General features: G+C 36.9%; 1 protein-coding gene across 4 annotated transcripts; it reads right to left on the bottom strand.

Moving 5' to 3' along the window:
• Nucleotides 1–3,231: 3,231 nt before the first annotated feature.
• Nucleotides 3,232–22,030, bottom strand: dapk2b (death-associated protein kinase 2b). 4 transcript variants are annotated; one of them, XM_046859914.1, is made up of 12 exons: nt 21,899–22,030; nt 20,767–20,932; nt 13,585–13,806; nt 12,508–12,646; nt 11,176–11,305; nt 10,936–10,984; nt 10,811–10,837; nt 10,378–10,530; nt 10,069–10,114; nt 5,344–5,433; nt 5,128–5,187; nt 3,232–4,844 (listed from the first exon to the last, which is right to left on the bottom strand). In XM_046859914.1, exons 2-12 carry the CDS (start codon nt 20,841–20,843, stop codon nt 4,728–4,730), a joined length of 1,110 nt encoding a protein of 369 aa, XP_046715870.1. In that variant the 5' UTR covers nt 20,844–20,932; nt 21,899–22,030; the 3' UTR covers nt 3,232–4,727. The 4 variants fall into 4 exon arrangements, with proteins under 4 accessions (XP_046715870.1, XP_046715872.1, XP_046715871.1 ...); XM_046859916.1 differs by having other exon boundaries at nt 3,232–4,841; XM_046859915.1 differs by having other exon boundaries at nt 20,767–20,916.
• Between the last annotated feature and the right edge of the window lie 244 nt (nt 22,031–22,274).

Here is a 22,274-nt window from a genome sequence, read left to right as displayed (position 1 = left end):
AGTTATAGAAAGAGAGAGAGGATTTTCACATATGGAAGGTAAATATCATTTTACTAAAGCAAACCCAGTAAAGACAACTCCAATCCTCTAAACTACAACTGCATCTGTGCCACCTACATCATCTGGCTCTGACCGCCCACCACTGGTACATTCATATGCACAGCCACCTAACAGCTCCAGGAGCTACTGTTGTGTGACTTAAATTCACAGTTTATTCACAGTAGCTTCAATTTAGCTGGACAGGCATCCTAATGATCACCTGCTATCTGAAACACCACATCAATTTCACCCAGTATTGACTAGTGGCTAGTCATACTGTTAGGATTTTGGTAAGCGTATGTTTACCCCTAATCTATATCTTAGGAAGAGTCAAGTCAGTGAACTAAACCCATTGTTGGATACAAACTACTGCCCAAAGCCTTTTCAGGGTTCAAGTATACTGAGCTGGTCAACGTGGTGGGCCAATTTTTCCAAATATTAGAAAAGAAACATTTACTGAACCTCCACTCTTCTACACCTTTCTCTGCTGTCTCTGTAGACGTCTTCCCCCTCTCCTTCTTCTCCCTTGGCCAACAGTTGCCTAATTTCTATCTGTACCCTGCTGGTGGTTGTTGGTAACCTGGGCCTCAACAGATCCGTTATGAAATTCTGGTTCGTTATCCACATATTTGATTTGGCACACAAGCGTCCCCATTTATCCGGGCTTGGGACCGGCACTAAGAGTGCACTGGCTTGTGCAACCCTAATGGTTGGGTTAGTAAGAGACTACTTAAAATAAACTAAAATACTAAAAATAATAATAGGAACATTATAGCCATAATAGATAGTAGCACTTTGGATACTTAAGTACATTTGAAGGCAAATACTTTTGTACTTTAACTTAAGTGAAAGTTTAAAGGGAGCCCTTTTACTGGAGTGATATTTTACCTACTGTATCTCTACTTTAAGTCGAGTTCATGGTTCACCAATGTCCACACCCACACCAAAGAGCTCTCCATGTGATGAAACATTGTGCAGTTGCGCATTCGTTCAGCAGAGGGCGACATTAACCAGCATTTCTGTTTTCAATGCTTTTCCAGAAGCACTTTCCTTAATAACATAAGATGGTGCTGTGGAAATGTTTAAACTAAAATCTTTTTTTTTTTTTACACTAGTTACTAGATAGGTACTAGATAATTACCACTATGGACTAGTGTTTTTACCACTCAATTAGAATGAAAGCCTGTGTGGTAGTTGTAATGGAAAACTGCTAGAACACCCCATCCTACTTTTATCAAATGACAAGAGCCCAGTTGTCCAAGGACTGGCATTAATGATTGATAAACGCAACATTTGCATTGCAATGTGGACCCAACCGATTTAGATATTAGTCATTGCATAAAAAATGTGTTTGTGCCTATAAATGGCAAAAGAAATGACAAAAAGCGAGCAGCTCTTGTAGCACTGCAGCAGTATCAGATATCCTAACAGTGATCCGCCCATCCTTTGAACTTTATCCTGTTCATCCTGTTAGTATGCCTGCATGTGTGAAATGGTGAATCAGCCTCTACCAGCAGCCATGGCCTCTCCTCCAATTTCACTCAGTGTTTGTGGACGATCCTTAGAGACTTGTCTTTACTATTAGAGGACAGTAGAGTCAGTTAGAATAAAGATAACTGCCACATAACCATATGATTATTAGGGTTATCTGTTTCCTCCTACTACCATTAAGCCTGATGTAGCTAATAGTAAAAGCATAAAAGGGAAACATATTAGAGTAAAAATATCAGCCTTTAAACATCCTAATATACATACATCAAATGAAATCATGTAATATCTGCTACCTACACTCAGTGATATTAGGGCTTGTAATTAGACTCATGGTTGCTACAGTCACTACAGGCAATCACTGACTTTGGACAAGCTGTACGTTTATCTTGGTCTAGGATTAGAGTCTAAAAACCAGTTCCTTTTTTCAAGTTTACTTAATGAACCAGTCGATTGGCCACAGTTTGTGTAAATTTGTTCTATGGTGATATTGTGCCTCAGCACCAGCAGATAAAAAGCACAAATTTATACAACTCTCTCCAAATGATTATGTATAATGTAAAACACATTAACAACAATTAAAACATGCAGGGAAACAATGTGGATGAGAACAAAACACAACTAAAAAATTTGTATTAGTTAAATCACAAGGAACTAAGCTGAAAGCTGTTTAGCACAGCTCAGTGTTTGCCAAGTGTGTGTCAATATTGTTTTTTTTAAACTTTTAACTGAATTGAAAGCAACATGTCAATGTTAGCAAGTCACCTGCTGTTTAATGTAAAAGCATTCGAAAAAATTCAGGGGATCTTGTTCACTTTTTATTTAACAAATTACTAATGTAAATGGATTAAAAGGGATTAAAACAGAAAATGGATATAATAAAAATGCTTCTATTTCATGACATACAATACAGACCAAAAGTTTGGACACACCTTCTCATTCAAAGAGTTTTCTTTATTTTCATGACTATGAAAATTGTAGATTCACACTGAAGGCATCAAAACTATAAATTAACACGTGGAATTATATATGGAATTATATACATAACAAAAAAGTGTGAAACAACTGAGAAATGTCATATTCTGGGTTCTTCAAAGTAGCCACCTTTTGCTTTGATTACTGCTTTGCACACTCTTGGCATTCTCTTGATGAGCTTCAAGAGGTAGTCACCTGAAATGGTCTTCCAACAGTCTTGAAGGAGTTCCCCGAGAGATGCTTGGCACTTGTTGGCCCTTTTGCCTTCACTCTGCGGTCCAGCTCACCCCTAAACCATCTCGATTGGGTTCAGGTCCGATGACTGTGGAGGCCAGGTCATCTGGCGCAGCACCCCATCACTCTCCTTCTTGGTCAAATAGCCCTTGATGCCTTCAGTGTGACTCTACAATTTTCATAGTCATGAAAATAAAGAAAACTCTTTGAATGAGAAGGTGTGTCCAAACTTTTGGTCTGTACTGTAAGCTCAAAGGCAATATAATTTGTAGACAGCCTTTTACAAAGAGCAACTTACAACCAAGCAGTTGAGGGTTAAGGGCTTTGCTCATGGGTTTTAAACACATGACCTTACAATCAGAAGTGGTCCCAACATCATAACCACTGAGCTACCACCTGACTGATTTTTTTCTCAACTTAAAAAAGCCCAACAGCACTTGTCTTGTGAGAACTCTCCGAACGATGAATGAATAACTAAATGAGGTGAACAAGAAATATAATAAATATATTAAACATTTATTAACCTTTATACAAAATAAGGCATTGTACATTGAGAATAAGTCCTAGACTAGTTTTAATTTTACACAGACTACTTTCAAAAGGAAATGACAGTACATAAAGTTTATCATAAAACACAAGTAAACTTAAAAATACACCTCAGCAACTCCACCAGGTTCTCAAACAAATGAATCTAAAATAATGTAAAGGCATGGCCATGCAGGCTATTAATATAATGGTCTTCAAACTGCAGTCAATCATTCTTGCTTAATACAGCGGCCAAATACACAGAACCAATCCCATATTTCCAGGTCCAAGGATCAGTGAGATACTGTACTGAGAAAGCAGTTTATGAGTTTGCTTGTTTGATGAATTAAGAATGGTACTTACTTTTTTCTTCAAATAACTACACTTTATCTCTAAATAAACCATATAGCACCACATTCCCAGAACAGCAGCATGTTTAAGCAAAAAAAAATTGTGCAGCATGTGTAATATGCCTTATTAAAACAACAGGTGTTACAACAGGTGTTACAACAACAAAGTTAGTGCACTGGTAAAGGGTGGGAGTACCATTTTTCCAGTACAAATACATGACTAAAAGCAGATTCCGAAATACTCCACAAGTCTATACCAGTGTGCGCATTTTTCCTCGAACTGTGTTCGGAGGTAGCACATTTTCCCTGATTCTAAGAATATGTATAAAATTGTCATTAAAGCAATTAATTGTATGGCAATTCAAGTCTATATCCTTTTAAAAAACATCGCAGCAAGCCATGGCTGACAAATCTTGTTCAATGACTTTTAACTTTACAATATATATGAGAAAATTCACTCTTGTGGCTGATTTTTCCCTCACCAGCTCAACTGAAGTTTAATTTATGCATGCATAAAAAAAAAACATATATATAAAGTACATACATATAACGTATATATACATACATATATATATGCTACAGACATTTGCATTACATTTGCTTAAAATATTTACTATTGGAAATATTAATTAGGTTTAATAGTAAGTTACAGGATGGTAGCTTTGGCTTAAAACAGCATGGCAGTTTGTATGCAAAAAATCATAGCACATATCAAACAACAGGATCATGTAAAACAGGAGACTAGAACTAGCACTTATAAAAATGAGAATTTCAGAGAACTGAAGACACTTTCCAGGTTGACATTGCACTCAAAGGCTTTATAAGCATATGTAAAAAATCTATTCTACACCATAAGGGCATTAATTAATTGCAGCTTTAAAAACACTTTTTTAATATCACAGTATTGGCACTCACTAGATTGTTATACATCACTGTATGTATTTAATGTGTCCAGGGGATATGTACACTAACCATGGCTCAGTCTCTCTGTCTTTTTTGGGGTAGCTATCTGTAAAAGACATATCCTGGACCCTTTCACACCAGTGTGCATTTGAGACTGAGGTCTTACTGCCTGCAGCAGATGTGTTTTTTTGTGCTCAAGAAACCTGTGAAGCCTCAGGAGGTGCTGCTTCTCTTTCTTGTCCTGAGTCTTCTTTGTGATACTTCCTCTTCCTGATCGCTCTCACAATCCCTTGCAAAAAGGTCATCTTGGAGCTCTTTTGGACTTTCCTGCTTACCAAACACAGATACACATAACATAAAATACGGTTCTGAATATAAATATTAATCTATTAACTAATGCTAACAGGGATCATTAAAAAACTGCTAGAAACAAAAATAAAATTCTTATTTGGAAACCTAACACCAGCATTTACTATAAACAGAATAAACCACACCTTGACCTAAATAAGGCAAAAATGTCAGAGTAATTCTCATGCCTATGATGCCATTATATCTTTATCATCATGAGATTATTCTGTAGATATGGTGAATAGTTTCAGTATAAGTCACTTACCTGTGGTTTCTTCATCATACGTGTCAAATGGTTACACAAGGCTACAATCCTAAAGGAGAACTATTGAGAGAATACCAGTAAGCAGGTCAGATGTTTGAAAACTGATCATAAATCTCAGTTATAGATGATTACCAAGGTCTCTACAACATGTGATGTGCTATAAAGCCATAGTTAATTTAGGAATGCCCTAGACATAGCAGGATGTATAGTAAATACCTTCCACCTGCGGCGAGCATACTGTCGTCTAAAATTCTCAATGTTGACCACAGACAGTCTGCGCACCAGAGCTTGTTTAGAGTCCTTAGGCTAGAGAGAAAAAAAACATAAATAAAAGAACCAGCTCACAAAATTATAGATGAAATGACTAACAGGGTCTCCATTGCCAACACTAAATACTGTTATAGCCTGCAGTATTTATTTTTGACATATAATGTTATCACAGAATACAGAGAATACAGTAAATTAGTCTGAGATAAATATGATTGAATCATTTCTTTATTCTTTATTCCAATTCTTTATTTGATGTATAAATAAATGCATACAAGTGCTTGTTATTTAAAACGATCTAAAGTAAAGCAAATTTCCAAGTGTTGAAAGTATGTGTACAATAATATTGATATTTTATTAATCAAAATGAAGGAAAAAAAACCCATTATTTGTTTAATGCACATTGCATACAGATTACATGTTAAGAAAGAAAGCAAACAGATAACACAAAGAAAGAAAGTCATAGTATTACAGACATTTCCTTTTAGGATTAGAAAAGTACTGTAGACAGTGATATGAAGCATATAAGAAAAGCTGTGCTTACTCACATGTCTTATTTTTAATATAAAATATTTTTTATTTTATTATTAACTGTATCAGTGGTTTAGTGAGAAATGGCAGAAATAGAAATCATAAATAAAGAAAGAAACGTTATTAAATGATTTAATGTTAATTAAACCCAAAGAAGTACCGATGTTGGCAGAAATAAATAACAAAACAACATAAATATGTAACAGCAAATACTAAAACTGCTTTAAAAGTGCAGTACCCTACAATTATTAAATATATTAGTGTTTATTGAAAAGTAAAGGCAATTTACATTCATGTTAGAAATTAAAAAATATTTGAATTAAACAATGGACAATATAATATTATAATTATATATAACTGGCGTATATATATTTATACCAAACACTAAAATGCTAGATCATTATTGGACTAAATTTGACATATTTTAAACTGTGATCCACTAACACTGCATCTTTGTACAGGCCATACATTTCTGATATTGAAAAAGAATCTTCATTCAAAGTCAAAAAGAGTTTTACAGTGCCCTCCACAATTATTGGCACCCCTGTTTAAGATGTGGTCGTGGACTTCAAAAAATTCTCCTTTTTTTTAAAACAACATAGAACCCAAATGCAAAAAAAGAGAAAAATCCAACCTTTTATTTAAGTACATTACTTTGGTGGTAAAAAAAAAAAAAATCACACATTTAGATAGAAAAAAAACTTGAAATCATGTGTGCCACAATTATTGGCACCCCTGATGTTAATACTTTGTACAACCTCCTTTTGCCAAAAAGACAGCACTTAATCTCCTCCTATAACATTTCACAAGATTGGAGAACACAGAGAGAGGGATTTTTGACCATTTTTCTTTGCACAATCTTTCTAGATCATCCAGTGTCCTGGGTCCTCTCTTATGCACTCTTCTCTTTAGCTCGCCCCACAGGTTTTCGATTGGGTTGAGGTCTGGGGACTGAGATGGCCATGGGAGGACCTTGAGTTTGTGACTGCTGAACCACTTTTGTGTAGATTTTGCCACATGTTTTGGATCATTATCCTGCTGAAAGACCCAATGACGACCCATCTTCAGCTTTCTGGCAGAGGCCATCAGGTTTTTATTTAAAATATCCTGGTACTTCAAAGCGTTCATAATGCCATGCACCCTAACAAGGTTCCCAGGGCCTTTGGAAGAGAAACAGGCCCACAGCATCACAGATCCTCCACCATACTTCACGGTGGGCATGAGGTGCTTTTCGCATACTCATCTTTTGTTTTACGCCAGACCCACTTAGAGTGTTTGTTGCCAAAAGCTCAATCTTAGTCTCATCTGACCAAAGCACACGATCCCAGTTGAAGTCCCAGTACCGTTTAGCAAACTCCAGACATTTACATTTGTGAGTGTTAGTGAGAAAAGGCTTTTTCCTTGCATGCCTCCCAAACAGCTTGTTGGCATGTAGAGAGCGTCTGATGGTTGTTTTGGAGACTCTGTGACCCCAAGATGGCACTCTTTGATGCAATTCTGTGACGGTGAGCTTGGGAAATTTTTTTACTTCTCTTACCATTCTTCCTTCCTTCCTTCCTTCCATCCATCCATCCATCCATCCATCCATCCATCCATCCATCCATCCATCCATCCATCCATCCATCCATCCATCCATCCATCCATCCATCCATCCATCCATCCATCCATCCATCCATCCATCCATCCATCCATCCATCCATCCATCCATCCATCCATCCATCCCCATATCCATAAATTAGCCGCTTCGTTCTTTAAGCCGCGGGGTTCAAAACGTGGGAAAAAAATATCGGCTTATAGTCCGAAAAAATACGGTATATATATATATATATATATATATATATATATATATATATATATATATATATATATATATATATACACACACATATATACGGCATATTACAAAATGTGCAGGAAAGGTAAATCCCGACAACTTCTAACAGAAAGATTGCACAAAAACTATTAGATTTAATGTAGAAGATGTAAAAGAAAATAAGTGTTTAACTGCTTACCTTTAAAAATCATTCTATATGTGCAAAGATAAGGTTATGTTTTACCCAATACATTATTCATATAATGTGATGTTGCATTTGATGAATTTGAGGAATTGCCATAAGAAAAATAGGAAATCGCACCAGAATTAGTATTTAAAAGAATGACTCTGTGTTTTCTGTCTGGCTGCTGCAATGTGATTCTTCCCCACAGTTTCTGCTCAGCATCTCCTTCAGAGCCTCATTAACTTGGTTGTTGAGATCAGGAGTGGAGCAACGTCCTCCATTTTCCACCTCTCCATTTAAGGAACTCATCAGCTCCTGAAGCCATTGCAGCTCTGTGTTCAGCTCCTCACTAAGAGAGCTTAGCTGGGCCTGTCTTTCTGAGTAACGGCTGCTGATGATGTCAAGGGTAGCTTCAGTAACTTTAAGGTCCTCCTGAAGATCCTTCCTTCGAGCCTCTGCTTTGCGGAACTCATACCGGAGCTGAGAGAGGCCCTGTCCCACACTCAAACTCTCTTCTTTGTACCAAGCCTCTTTTTCATTATAAATAGAAACAAGAGCTTCAACATCTTCTTGAAGAGACTCTCGCTTCTGGGCCACTTCCTCCAGATTGCTATCAATGAGAGAGATGTCCTCCATCACACGGGCAAACCGCTCAAAGTTTACGTATGTGTTGTTAGGTGGAATGCTGCAGTGGGAGTGGATAGTATACTCCTTCAGGCGTTTGGTCTTCAGCTGACATGGTGCACTTTTCCTCTGAATTAAGCTGGTGCCTTCTGCATGTTCATGGTTCTTTAGACATAGGAACCAAAGGGAGACTGAGTGAGGGTAGATCCTGTGCAGCTTTTCGATCAATCACATCAAACATTCACAGGATGGGGTGTCAGGCCGGATGCATGATCAGAGAAGTTAGTGTCATGTAGTTGCATGGATCAGATCAGACCGTAAGTTCTGTTAGTGTGGTTGTGTTGACCAGCTCTTCTATGATGCAAAAATGTGCATGCAGGGGGTAGATAATAGTAGGAAGTTGTGTAACAAATAGTCTCAAGCAAAACTTCTTAGAATTCACTATAGAGTCGGCTACATTTTGTCAGTCAGTGTGATGGAGAAAAGTGATATGGGTGCTAACCAACCACCAACCTCTGTCTGCCACCCACTGGCAACCTTAAAAGATGATCAATTATGTAAAAACTTTGAAAAACAGGATTCCAAGAAATCTGTCCAATCCTATAAATATCTTGCTCTGAAAAGGTCATTGTGCTGTGTTTAAAAGCATACTGCATACAGAGAATACTAAAAAGAGTGATGCATGGCATTCCAACTAAGACATTTATGAATAAAATCAATAGAAGATGAAAGTAAACGACTGATTTCCAACAATTTCTGGCTCATGGAGTGTCTAAAACAGGTAGTTCCTTTAGCCATGTACGCAGTGCTCAGGAATGCTCTGAACTGATGTTTCTGGTAAAAAAGGTTTATTTGTGTTGCTTCAGCAACAAAAAATTTTAAACATAATGTTTAGTTGAACCTAATGTTTACATCAAACCAAATGTTTACATGTATAGTATTTCTTTCTTAATTTTTTATACGGACAAGTTGCGTGCACAACCGTCTGTACCGTACTGGTCGATGCTACAGTGTCGCTGTGTTTAATGTTTTTGACAGCTACTGTGTCTATTATCTCCTTGTATCATGTCTTTTGTTTTTTTGCACTAAATGTTGCACATATGCACTTTGTGTTGTTAGTTTAGAGTTCTGTTTGGTTCTGTGTTCCCTAAGGTTGCCTTGTAAATTTATGTTGTTTATTGCAGCACCTTGGACCTGGAAAAACCTGGTTTAATTTCACTGTGAACTGCACTGTATAAGGTTGAAATGGCAAGAAAGCCTACTTGAACTGACTACTTGAATAAGATCATTTTAACAGTAAACATGGTGTACCTATTTCTGTGTTTAATTATTTTTGACAGTCTTGTCAGTGTTTATAGTCTTTGGAGTGTTATTCTGCTCCTGCCATGCATTATTCCAAAATCTACCAATTCACAGTACTTAGGAGGAGTAGCCACACCCCATGCTTCAAATATTCTTTAAAAGAAAACCACACCAACACAGAAGAGCATTCTGTTACATACACAGTCAATCAAATGCTTACCTTTATCCATGAGTGGTTGAGAGCACCTTCTATTGTGAGCCTCTTTCTGTAATTAGTGACAAAAACAGATTAAAAAGAATAAATGTTGCAGAAAGCAGAAAATTAATGCCTGTACAGCTAGGGCAGCCTAGTCATGTTCAAACACAATTCCTGCAGGCAATCTTTTAAGCAAATTCAATCCATTACTCTCTATTGCTTGGTGATGCAATATTTACATGTTCAAACATGTGAACACAAACAAAATGTGAAAAGAACACTGCCGACAGCAGACAATACTGATTTTCTTTCTTTTCTGCCTTAAACTCTCACCTTGTGTCTTTAGTCAAAAGCTGCCTAATAAAGCTCTTTGCCAGCTCGCTAGTGCTGCTGAAGAATTCCTCGTCAAATTCGTAGCTCACAGCTGAAATGTTTGCCAGTGTCTCTTGTTTAGACTCGCCCAGAAATGGGGAAGCACCGCTCAGTCTAAAGGAGTAAAAGAAATTCTATAAAGATTCATCAAAACAATAACCCACTCACTTTTTTGAACATTAAATTTCAATATAAGAAGACAATGTACATTAGTCTCATATTCATGCTTGGAAGATACGTGGTGTATGAATATTGCAGATTTGGTTGTATTTTATTATACAGACACAAGACTAATTCTGTTAACAATTTAAAACAAAAAGTGTTCTAACAGTCACATCAGTCCAAAAAAATAGCACTTTAAACTGAGAAACCACAATCCTCATTTCACACTCACAGAATATATGTGATGACACCAATACTCCTGTAAAGAAAAAAAGTTGAAAAGCACAAAATTAAGACAGGAAACATGGCACAATTTATTCCAATTCATAGAATCCACACCCAATTAGGATCACTCACCACATGTCTGCTGGTAATCCCAGAGGCTCATAGTTGACTATCTCTGGAGCTGAAAGTAGATCATAAGATATTTCTAAAGATATTTGAAATAACAAGCATTGCAATGCAATATAGCCAGAAATGCTACTGAACTTCAGCTGGTGCTGAATAAATAGTACTTTATTTTTAATGAAGGTGATTTATTCAAAATGTTTGGACAGTTTAGGGATGACAATGTCTTGCTCTTATACTTAAACTTACCAACAAATTCTGGTGTCCCAAAAATATCTTTGAATTCAACCCCATCTTCAATTTTATGTGCCAATCCAAAGTCAATAATTTTGATCCGTGGCAGTGGGACATTTTTGTCTAAAAGCATAATATTCTCAGGCTGAAATAATATAAAAAAATATATATTAAAATATGAAAATATGACAAAATAAAACATCAAAAAATGTGTGCCAGTAAGAAAGACAGTTTGCTCTGAAAGAATTGGCTTTGCCGTTCCAACACTCTTTGGAGGTGAATTTATATAATATTAAAAAATAAAATGCAGACTACTAACAAAATGATGCTGTATTTGCATGCTGTATTTACATAATAGGTATTTCACACTTAATATGTTTTTTGTTTGTTTTGTTTTTGAAAACTCAAATTTCCATGATCTCACCGGATCTGCAGTATTTTGGCATTAATATCAGCTATGAAGTGCTTTAAAGCCCTTGTGTGGCCTAGAGAGTGAGAAGCTTATATAAACAGGATGGAGATTATCAGTAAAATCTGCATGCTTGACATCCCTCACCATGTGTGGCTGATAACCTTGCACTGTGTATATGTGTGGACTAGGACACGACGACAAAATGCACTCATGAGAAATTACAGCTCCATCTCTGAAGATGCCTTGCCAGTAATTACAATGACAGGCATGTGTGTCTAAGGCAGTTTATGCCCAGTACTTAAACACGATTGAGAAGTAACAATAATAATACTCAGAAATGTTTAAAGTGCAGTAAGTTTCAATAGATCAACAGATTGTATTTTTAATGTGAAGGAATAAAACATGTATAACAGTTTGTATCTTTTAAATTATCACATCAAAAAAAAGGTTCCCCAAGCCCCACACACAGGTGCAGGCCCCCTTTGGCAACTTACAGGTGTTGCCATGCAACACTGCTAAACAGGACAATCCCTTTATATAGGCCAGTGTAGAAATGGTCTGCTACCATGGCAACAATTTCATTTCCTATTTCCTCCATCTCCTTATAGGTGTGCATAATACAGTCTAATACACATAGGCTGTTTTCTAAGCATTATAGTTAAGATCTGAGTAGTGCCCCAGCCTGTTTTAGAAATAATCTAGTTTTACAATAAAAGAAAGGATTATTGAAGAACTCATGTCCTACTGAAGCACATAGCTTGGTATGGTGTAAAAAGAGATGCAGAGAAACCAGAATATTAAATAAGAAATACACAACTGCATAAGCTATTGTCATTGAATGTTGGCACTAAACTGCAGTTTATGTCAACAGTATTTATGTACATAAAGCATCAAATGTTATTGAAGAAAAAAAAAAGGTATAACAAAGAAGATACCTTCAAATCAAAATGTGCTATTTTTTTGGCGTGCAGGTAGTGGACCCCATTAAGAATCTGTTTAAGAAATTCAGTGGCTTCCTCTTCACTCAGGGATTCCTTTTGGGCCAGGAAGTCAAAGAGCTCTCCTCCAGATACCCTTACATACACACACACACACACTGATGTTACATTTATTTTAACAGGAAATACACACACACAGAGACACACACACACACACACACACACACACACACACACACACACACAGACACACACACACGCACACACACAAAAGATAGCGTTCTGCAGCTCACACAGACTCATTTGCATATTTGCTCAAAAGAATGAAAACAAATAATTATGTAATATGTAGGTAATAGCATGAAGCTCTCAATCTGGTTAAACAAAAAATTGTGTGATGTGTGAATTCATTTGAATTTCTCACAATCTTCATGTCTACGTTTTCTCTGCAATTTCTAATTTAGTGATTCTAAATATAAAAATTTTATTTCCTATGCTAAGAATCTGCTAGGAAACTGATTTTAACCACAGATCTTATCAGAGCTATCTAAGCACATGTTCTTTGCACTTTTATAAAAAGTATTAGGTTTGTCTGTAAAGCAAACGAACACTGTGTTCACTCTCTGTGACTGGACATTGATGCTTTTAGTTTATAGCGCTAATCAGCAGCTGACCGATCCTTGACAGCTTCTGACATTTTCCCACAGAACTGACTGAATCCAACCCACATTTTGTCCTAATTGGATGGCCATGCACTTAGGCACACAATTGTCTATAAAGAAACACATTTGGGGCTTTACAGGGATGCCAAAGTCCAGACAAAGTTTTTAGTGCACATCAAACACACACTGTATCATGGGAACATCCTAAAAGCATACTTGCATAGAATAGACCGACCTACACACACTTGCATCTATGTACTAACTAAAATCAATATAAAATGAGTCTTATTAATTGGGCACTAAAAGTGAATGAGCTGTCTGTCATACAGTAACACACTCATTTCACACTCATTCCAGCTTCACAGTTTGCTCCTTATATAATGCACAGGCTTTGTGTGTATAAGGCACTCACAGTTCCAGGATGAGTACCACGTCGGTACGGTTCTCGTAGACGTCGTGCAGTGAGATGATGTTGGGGTGCTGGAGCTGCTGTAGAATGTTGACCTCCCTTTCAATCTCTTCTCGCCGTACTCCTCTTCTGCTTGATTTACTTTGGCGCTTCTTTATAAACTTTGCTGCATACTCAGTACCCGTAATCTTTTCCTTGCATCGCTTCACTATAGCAAACTGCCCACTGAAAGACAAAAAAAGGCTGGTTAGAAATTATTTGAAGCACAGTAGATGACTAAATGTTAGTTAGCAACAGTATCACGGAAATTTCTCTAGCATTTAGACATTACCTTTCAGCATGAGTTAGCAAATAAAAGGTTGGTGTAGTGTCTCGAGAAATGTAATTTGACCTTCTTTAAAAGTAAATATAAATGTTCTGGAACATGAAGGTTGAAAGACAAAAATATGAGCTGCTTTTAGATGTTTTATTCAATTAATGGTTAAAAAAATTCAATCAAAAAAATTAATAAAAATTATACTTTATACCCTGAAATTATATATTTCTGTTGAGCTATTTCTGACAATGTCCATTGTTATACAAATAACTATAGTGCATTGAATAATTTCAATAGACATCTGATAAAATTCTTTCATTTATCTAACGATAGATGTCCAGGAAATAAGCAATTTTACACTGCTTATATTACACTATAGAACTTGTGTTGAAATTAATTAGCCAATCTCACAACCAAAATGAGAAACAAAACATCTCCGAGAATTTGAGAGGAAAGCCTTCATCTGTACAGCATTACACAGGAGTTATGGAGTAGGAAGAACACACACACACACACACACACACACACACACACACACACACACACACACACACACACACACAAGTAAAAAAAATGCTTTCCTCCTACTCTCTTTACTACAGTGTCAAGCATTCTGCGCTTGCTTCCTCCTGAATTCTTACAACACAGCTTCCTTGTATTCAACATAACTGTCTGCGGCCGAGTAGGTCATCAGATTCCTTCTGTATAAAACGAACTTGTACGACAGCAATTAGAAAGGAAGAGCATTATTTAAAAAAATGGCATTCTTGCTTCAAGTTGTCAAGGCAGAAGCCTTTCTTGAATAATCACATACATCGAGCATTTGAAATAAGCAAACATTCCCCCCGGTACAGCAATGACTCGTGAAGATTTCTTTATTTTACACTATACATCAGCCCATTGTTTTAGATCTCCTGTGTGTGTCATATCCATTGCGGTAATGGCAGAAACAATTAATTTTCAACACTAAGAATGGATGTAGGAACTGTCTCATCCTGTGTCAGATTTAATCCCTGAATTTTTGCCAGACTGCATCAGCACAACACAGTGTGTGGAATGTATGAGTAGGAAGCTGTATCAAAGCTGACTAAGTAGGGCTGCGTTTGATTTTCAAGTGCACTTATACACCCCTTGTTCTATCACTCTATCAGGTTCCACTATTAAGGCAGCGTTCCATCAGTGCACACTCCAGCTGGCCAGCTGGAGAATGCAGACAGTGTGGAGGTGGAGAGCCAGGAGAGGGCACTGACTAAAACACAGAGCAAAAGACAGAATGTGCCTCCAGTCGGAAATATGCTAAGAAAACAGTCTCTCTATCACTGTCATCCCGAAGAGGGTCAGAGGCTATAGACTTTACCACACCTTAAAGCTATTGTAGGATGTTTGTGTAGGATGCTTGTGAAACAGTGTTCATTTCTTTATTAAACACAACCAAGTTTGTCTCATTACTTCCATGTTCAAAATGACAGACTTCCACTTTTCCTATTAAAAATAAAAATACTTGTCTAAGATTTTCAAAAACATTCTGATTAAACACAGGAGATAAATAATTCTAAGATAATTCTAAGATGATTATTGTAAGGTATTTCCTGTGTTTCACGCTGGGCCCTCAGCAGAAAGAGATGTGATCAGCTCAGTGCTTTTTTGATTTGAACTTACTGAATTGAATGCCACACACCAGTGTCATCCCTGCTTTAGATGCTGCCTAGGTGAGGAGAGACCCTGATAGGACTCACATGTTTATAGTTAATGTTTTAAACTTTCCATTTAAAAATCCTTACAGGAATGTATAAAGTGGTCTCACAGGTTGGTGCATGTCTGAAAGTCGGAATACAAACCTAATACAAACCAAGCTTTTTATTCATTTTAGATAGCATATGCTTTTTAATATTAATTTGTTAAACACACTCAAGTTTATTTATATGTAATATGCCCTTGTGCAATAGTAATATTTAAATTCTACCATTCAAAATGAGCAGTATAGAATAATTTAAACAGCTAATCGACGGAGATTTGTATGGAGGTATTCCACATAATCTAAGCCTGATCCTACAAAGATTAAAATGTGTTGGGCTTCACAATTAATGATATCACATGAGAATATTCAAGTCAGAGCAACTTGGCCTGAAACTTGGAAAAATTTTCTGTAGTGCTGGTTATTCCATTGCACATCTAAGCAAGATAAAATATATCTTGAAAATTGCCAAATGTATAAAGTTATTTCCTATTGTATGTTTACAGAAAATGTAATAAAAGCTTATTAAACCTATTTACAGACATCAAACATATATTTTAAGATTATCCACATGCCAAAACTACCTCATGAAACATACATTAAGTACATAATAACAGGAACTATCCTATTTTGGAAATTATTAAACCCTTATGAAAAAACACAGTACATTCACTTTGAGATCAGTGAAAAAAATCTCAGAGGTCTCCAATATGGAAAAATAGGTGAGGCTCTTCCTGGTCAATATATACCAGAGAGATAACACACACCCACACATGCACTCATGTACTGTACAAAAAAACAAACTTTCTTTTGGCTTCTCCCATTAGGGGTTGCCACAGCGGATCATCCGCATGTTTGATTTGGCACGTTTTTACGCTGGATGCCCTTCCTAACGCAACCCTCCCCATTTATCCGGGCTTGGGACCGGCACTAAGAGTGGCTGGGGTTGGTTCCCTGACCGGGGATCGAACCCGGGCCGCAGCAGTGAGAGCGCCACATCCTGGGCCACCAGGGACCCGCACTCATGTACTGTACAGCTAACCAAAACATATTTGGATGGAATGTAAAGCTCTATTGCTGGCCTTCATTAATAGACTCTTGGGAAAACTAAAACATTGGTGTCTAAGTCACTGACCATCTGAAATGTTGTATGCATCTGTTTTAGATAGAGCAGAACTAACCCAGAGACCAGTGTCAAACATTCTGCTAGCTGACCAGGCTTATAGCATCAACCCAGGGGAATAAAATGAAGTGATTTGATTTATGTGAAGTGGCCCTTTGCAACAAAAGAAATAAAACCGGAAGGGTTTGAAACAGAATAATGTCTTTGTAAAAGTGCAATAAAAAATATCTTGAGCTTTTGCAAGCTTTTCTTAGAAATACCTCAAAGGTCACAGAACCAGCTACACACCCTCAATGCCTCATAAATCCTTGGAGTTTAAATCACATAATTCCAGCTTAGAACACATTGATGACATTGACATCAACACCTCCACCCTTCCAGGAAGACCCTAAAACCAACCAAAGTATTCTGTTGGAGTTAATGTTCAAAGAAAAGCTGGCAAATGAGGCTTTCCATAGCAATATAGCAGCTGACTTTGCTCTAAACCTGCCTGCCGCTCTTGTAACATTAGGCTTTCCTCTCCAAACACATGCTGTTTGTTAACTATGTCAAGGCCATGTGCCTGAATAAATGGTGCCATCCTAACATTCACATACAATATATGACTTGAACCTTACTGCCTGAGGCAACCTATGGCAGTAAAATCATTACCATTAACTAAGGTATCCATTTGTGAGGGAGTGCAAAAATACTTTTAGGTTTAACAAAGTAGAACTGATACTGCAGTGCAGTCCACAGGTGTGAAAGCACTAGTAAAAATGTGCTTCTATTTTGAATTCTTTTCAAAGTTTCATTTCCAGTTATATTTATAACACCTTGAAAGACAAGTAGAATGAGGAAATTTTTGTTTTCTTTGCATTTGGTTCATCTGCTTTTTGCCAGTGAACTTGAACTGGCATAGAACAATTTTGTAAAACAAACAAAATTAACATGGTCAATATCACATTTTCACTTATGTTAAAATAGAATAGAATCTTATAGATTAAATACTTAAGATAATGGACATGTGCTTTCTTTGTTTTAAATATTCCAAAATTTTAAATACCTTCTAATAATATCCAAAGATTTGTAAAAAAGTGATTTCTTGGGCTCCACCATACAATAATGGGGACATGGTATATGACTTGCACAAAATGCTGCATGAAAGATGACAACAGTTCTCTTCCTCCTATGCAATTATGAAGCAAAAATAACGAAGTGCCGTTATGTCACACTGAAAAAGTCATGCTCAGAAGAACACTTTACTTTGGCTGTCATCTCTGCTGAAACACTAATCTTTTCAGCAGGGGTCAAAAATCCCACACAGCTCATTATCCCTCCTATGCAAATGTACTTCACTTCACTCACCGTTCAGCAGCTGCTCTATACTGTACCCAGTCTGTGTCGCTACTTCATTTCAGCACAGCTTGATGCTGTTATACATAACAATAACATTTATAGAACAAAACATTTAAAGAATTTTTCCCAGACTAACACTTGAAACAGTAATCACAAATGTAAGAAAAACTGTTTGGTACTAATCTACTAAATCAATTCAACGGTACATAATATTAACTCTAAAATTGTTACATTTTGAGACAATATAGTAATTTCATGGAATTGTCAAACAAAAAAAACAACTTATTTACTTGGTAATCATAAACCTTGATAACGCGATACATTTTAGCACACTGATATGACAAAACTTCCTTATTAACAATCCAGCAGCTCTGGGTTTAATATGAACTAAAACGAGAAACAAAACAAAGTCGTATGACCTGATCCTATGTCTGTATGTAAATCCAGAACTTTAAGCCGCTGTGTACACAGATTGTATTAATGCATACCTCTTTTTCATCTAACTCTCTCCTACAACTTAACCATGATTTTTAAGAAGTGTCATGTGTTGTATTTTTTCCTTCATTTTTACTATCAGGAAACAATACAACGTGTTCTGAGATGCTTTTCATTACACCATGGTTAGAACACCAATTTGAGTTACTAAAGATTGAATTCAACCAATCTGTCCATCCTCTGTCCTCTCTCATCAATAAGGTCTTCCTGCTAGACTGTTGTTTTTTCCTCATCATTCTACATAAACCCTAAAGACTCTGAAATTCTCCATTACCAACAAATATGTCATGGTCAGTCACCGTGATCTCCTTTTTCCTCATTCACATCATTGTCACATAACATAAGTTTGAATTGTTTGTTTAGTAAGGCACTTGATACCTATCCGCATGACCATATATGGTACACTGTACTGCAACCACATGATTGGCTGATAATTGCATGAATGAACATGTGTACAGGTGTTCCTATTATGGTAGTCTTTCAATGGACATGTTGCTCATGTAAACTAACTGCTAACAGAGTGACAGCAACAGCCCTATGACAGGTTGTGACATTTTCCGGTGGCCAATCCAGTGTTTTGGGGAAGCAAAATATATAACAAAGGGGGGTTTACCAACAGAGTGCAGCCCTTCACTTCATTTAAAGTGCATCATACAGCCATTTATCAGCATCATGGAAGAGGTGTGTAAGACCACACTTTTCCCCCACAATGCACAGTTAAATGATGCATGAAGTGACGTGTTCAGTAACCAGTGCCCATGTGGAACACAATGAAAGACTGGTTGTGTTTCCAATATGGCTACTACTTCATTACATCTAATCTTCTAGTCTTTTATACTTTAATTATTGCACTTTTGTGTTTCTCAGACACTCATCTGTAGCATGCTTGACTTTCAGCTGCATGAGTCTCACGGATCGCAGACATTTGTGTGAAACCACATATGCTGTTTCCTCTTTCATTTTGGGTGTTGAGTGTTTGTGCACAGCAATAGTTCCACTAAACTTGACCAAAGTAGATCCGAATTTTTACAGTTTGCTTAAAATTCACAAGCTGCTGAACAGTATTCCCCATCTGTGGTATAGAGATCATTCCACAGAAGGACAATTACTAATGCAGCCCACTTGAAATATGATCACACCTACAACCCTTCCACTGGAAATACAAAAAAATGTTGCTATTCCAGTGGGTGCTGATCTGAACGCAGATTTAACTTCTAATAAAAACCAAAATCAAAGCTTCCATTTTACCTTGGCTGAGTTGTAAACCATTGCATTTAAATCACCTCTATTTATGACGTGGTGCGTCACATACGATGAAATGTAATTTAAGGGGAAAGAGCATTGAGCCATACAGATGGAGGCTCTTCATACATATTCAGAGCAATAACACACAACTCACAACAATATCTTTAATCTGATAATAGCGCTTGCTCTAATCTGCAAAGAAAAATGGTGTTTACTACAATGTTTAATGATTCAGATTTAAGCTGGTCCTAGCCCTAGGTTAAGTGCACAACCTCTTCTCACAGCGTCTTTATTCAGATGCCAGGCAGAGAAAGGACTCCCATCTGGATGTATGGCTACACCTTTCCTGAAAGCTATCTAGCAATTCAACACTATAACCCCACTTCCTTTCTGGATAGATTTATAACTACTGCCTGATGAAAAGATGCTATGAGTAATGTTTTCACAGTTAATATCCATAATTTGAGCGACGAGAGCTGGCCTTGCCTGTTTGGGCAGCTTTTTGGGGGAGTGTACTTGACAACAGAGAACAAAAAAATATTGGGTAACAGAGAGAAAAAAACAAATCGAGTCTTTCATGATTGTCTAAAAGGCTGGGTATGACAGTGTTTACTAATGTCATAATAGCTCTAGCAAGAGCTACAATAAAAATGTTACTCCTAACATACTTACATTTAATGTCTAATAATGTGTGTGTGTCATTTCTGCGTGCTCCCAAAATTCCTAACTTATTCAATATATGATTACAAATCCCACTGCAGATGTTCTCATATCCAGCCTCAGCAAACATCTGTTAGTCACATCCATGCACCCAAGAGGACCATAAAGCATAATGCTTGCAATATGATCAATGTTCCTACAAGCAAACCATAAACTACACTTGTGATAAAGCAGCTTTGGGTCAATACAACAATAATTTATCATAGTACGCACCTTCCAAGCTCCTCTTCAAGTTCATAGATATCCTCCACTTTATGTTGCTTGAACACAGCCATGCTCAGTGTCCTCATTGATGACAATTAACTCTTCATAAAATTTGTGCACAGAAATGGGCCTTCAGCTCCAGTCAGTTTTCACCAGTCACTGCAGGAACAAATTGCTGTAAAAAATGTGCATCTGTATTATATTTCTGTTGTAATGCATTTCTAAAACAGCACACATAGCATACTCATCTATTAAGCACACGTTCCAGCATGTTACTTGCATTCCATCACGTGTGAGGTGGAACCTCACATATAATCTTACTTGAAGAAATCCCAATTGCTTTGATTTTTCAAATGCATCAGCCTTTACAATAGATGCTTACAATAAAAGGAAATCACAAGGTAATTTTTACCTTCAGAGAACAGGATTGATTTTCATGAGAACATGGACATTATATGACTACAGCAAATTAATAGAATTTATAGAATTATAAAAAGATGATGTGCTTTAGTTGGAAAAACACTTACTGTACCAGTATTAAACTACTGATTCAATATTCATGCAATCTTCAGCCTATACACGATATTTTGTGTGTATACATTGTGCACATGTTCCAAACTGGTATAAAAGCCATAACTGTAATAATATTTAATATTCTTTGCTATTTTCCTTTTAATTTGGGTGTGCAAGCCATGTGAGTGATATCTGATTTGGCCTATACAACTGTATGTTAGGAAGGGCTATAGGAGTCTTGAAATTAATCAATGAGTAGATTGTCAGGAAATAATTCTAATGATAATTTGACACTGCAATGATAATGATAATGATGATGATGATGATAAGTTATACAGTTGGTGTTAAGATGTTTAATCAGCATACGTCAATCACAAGTCATTAAATATTACAGCGTGCTGATAATGTTGTAAATGTTTACTTTTTAGGTAGTTACCAGTCAGGAGCTGTGGCACTTTACCCGAACAGCACAACCAGCTGAATTAAGAAGTCTTCCGTTCATATCTCCGCAGCCCGTGTTATCAATAGCGAGTAACGTTACGCGAAAACAATGTCAAGCCTTCACTCAGTCATAAAAGATCAAAAGAGTTCAAACTTTCACAAAGAAGTCTTTAGAGAGTCTCCTTACCTTTATTCTTTACTCTGTGCACTTTTTCCCCTCTGTTTTTCTGTTTCGGTGATAGTATACTATGCGCAGTTGTGAACTCCGCTCCCGGTTGCGCCGTAGACGCGCCGCTCGCGCTTCTTTACCGAGTGACTGACTTCACTTGAGTGCACGCGCCTGCATAGTTTGTTTTGCGCATGCGCAAGCTGTAAATAGCGAGGTCTATTCTGTAGCATAATACTGAGGTCAGCCACTTAAATAACAACCTAGCTTTAATACCTAGAATACTATTCTGTATTAGATTATAGTTTAATACTATACAAATGTAGTATTGTAAGATAACGGCATTTTATATTTAGGTGTCAGTTTGCTCAGAGGAAAAAACAAAACAAAACAGTCT

Source organism: Silurus meridionalis, chromosome 10 (assembly GCF_014805685.1).
Source record: "Silurus meridionalis isolate SWU-2019-XX chromosome 10, ASM1480568v1, whole genome shotgun sequence".
In the NCBI taxonomy this organism is placed as follows: Eukaryota; Metazoa; Chordata; class Actinopteri; order Siluriformes; family Siluridae; genus Silurus; species Silurus meridionalis.
This window is presented reverse-complemented; position numbering and strand designations above follow the sequence as displayed.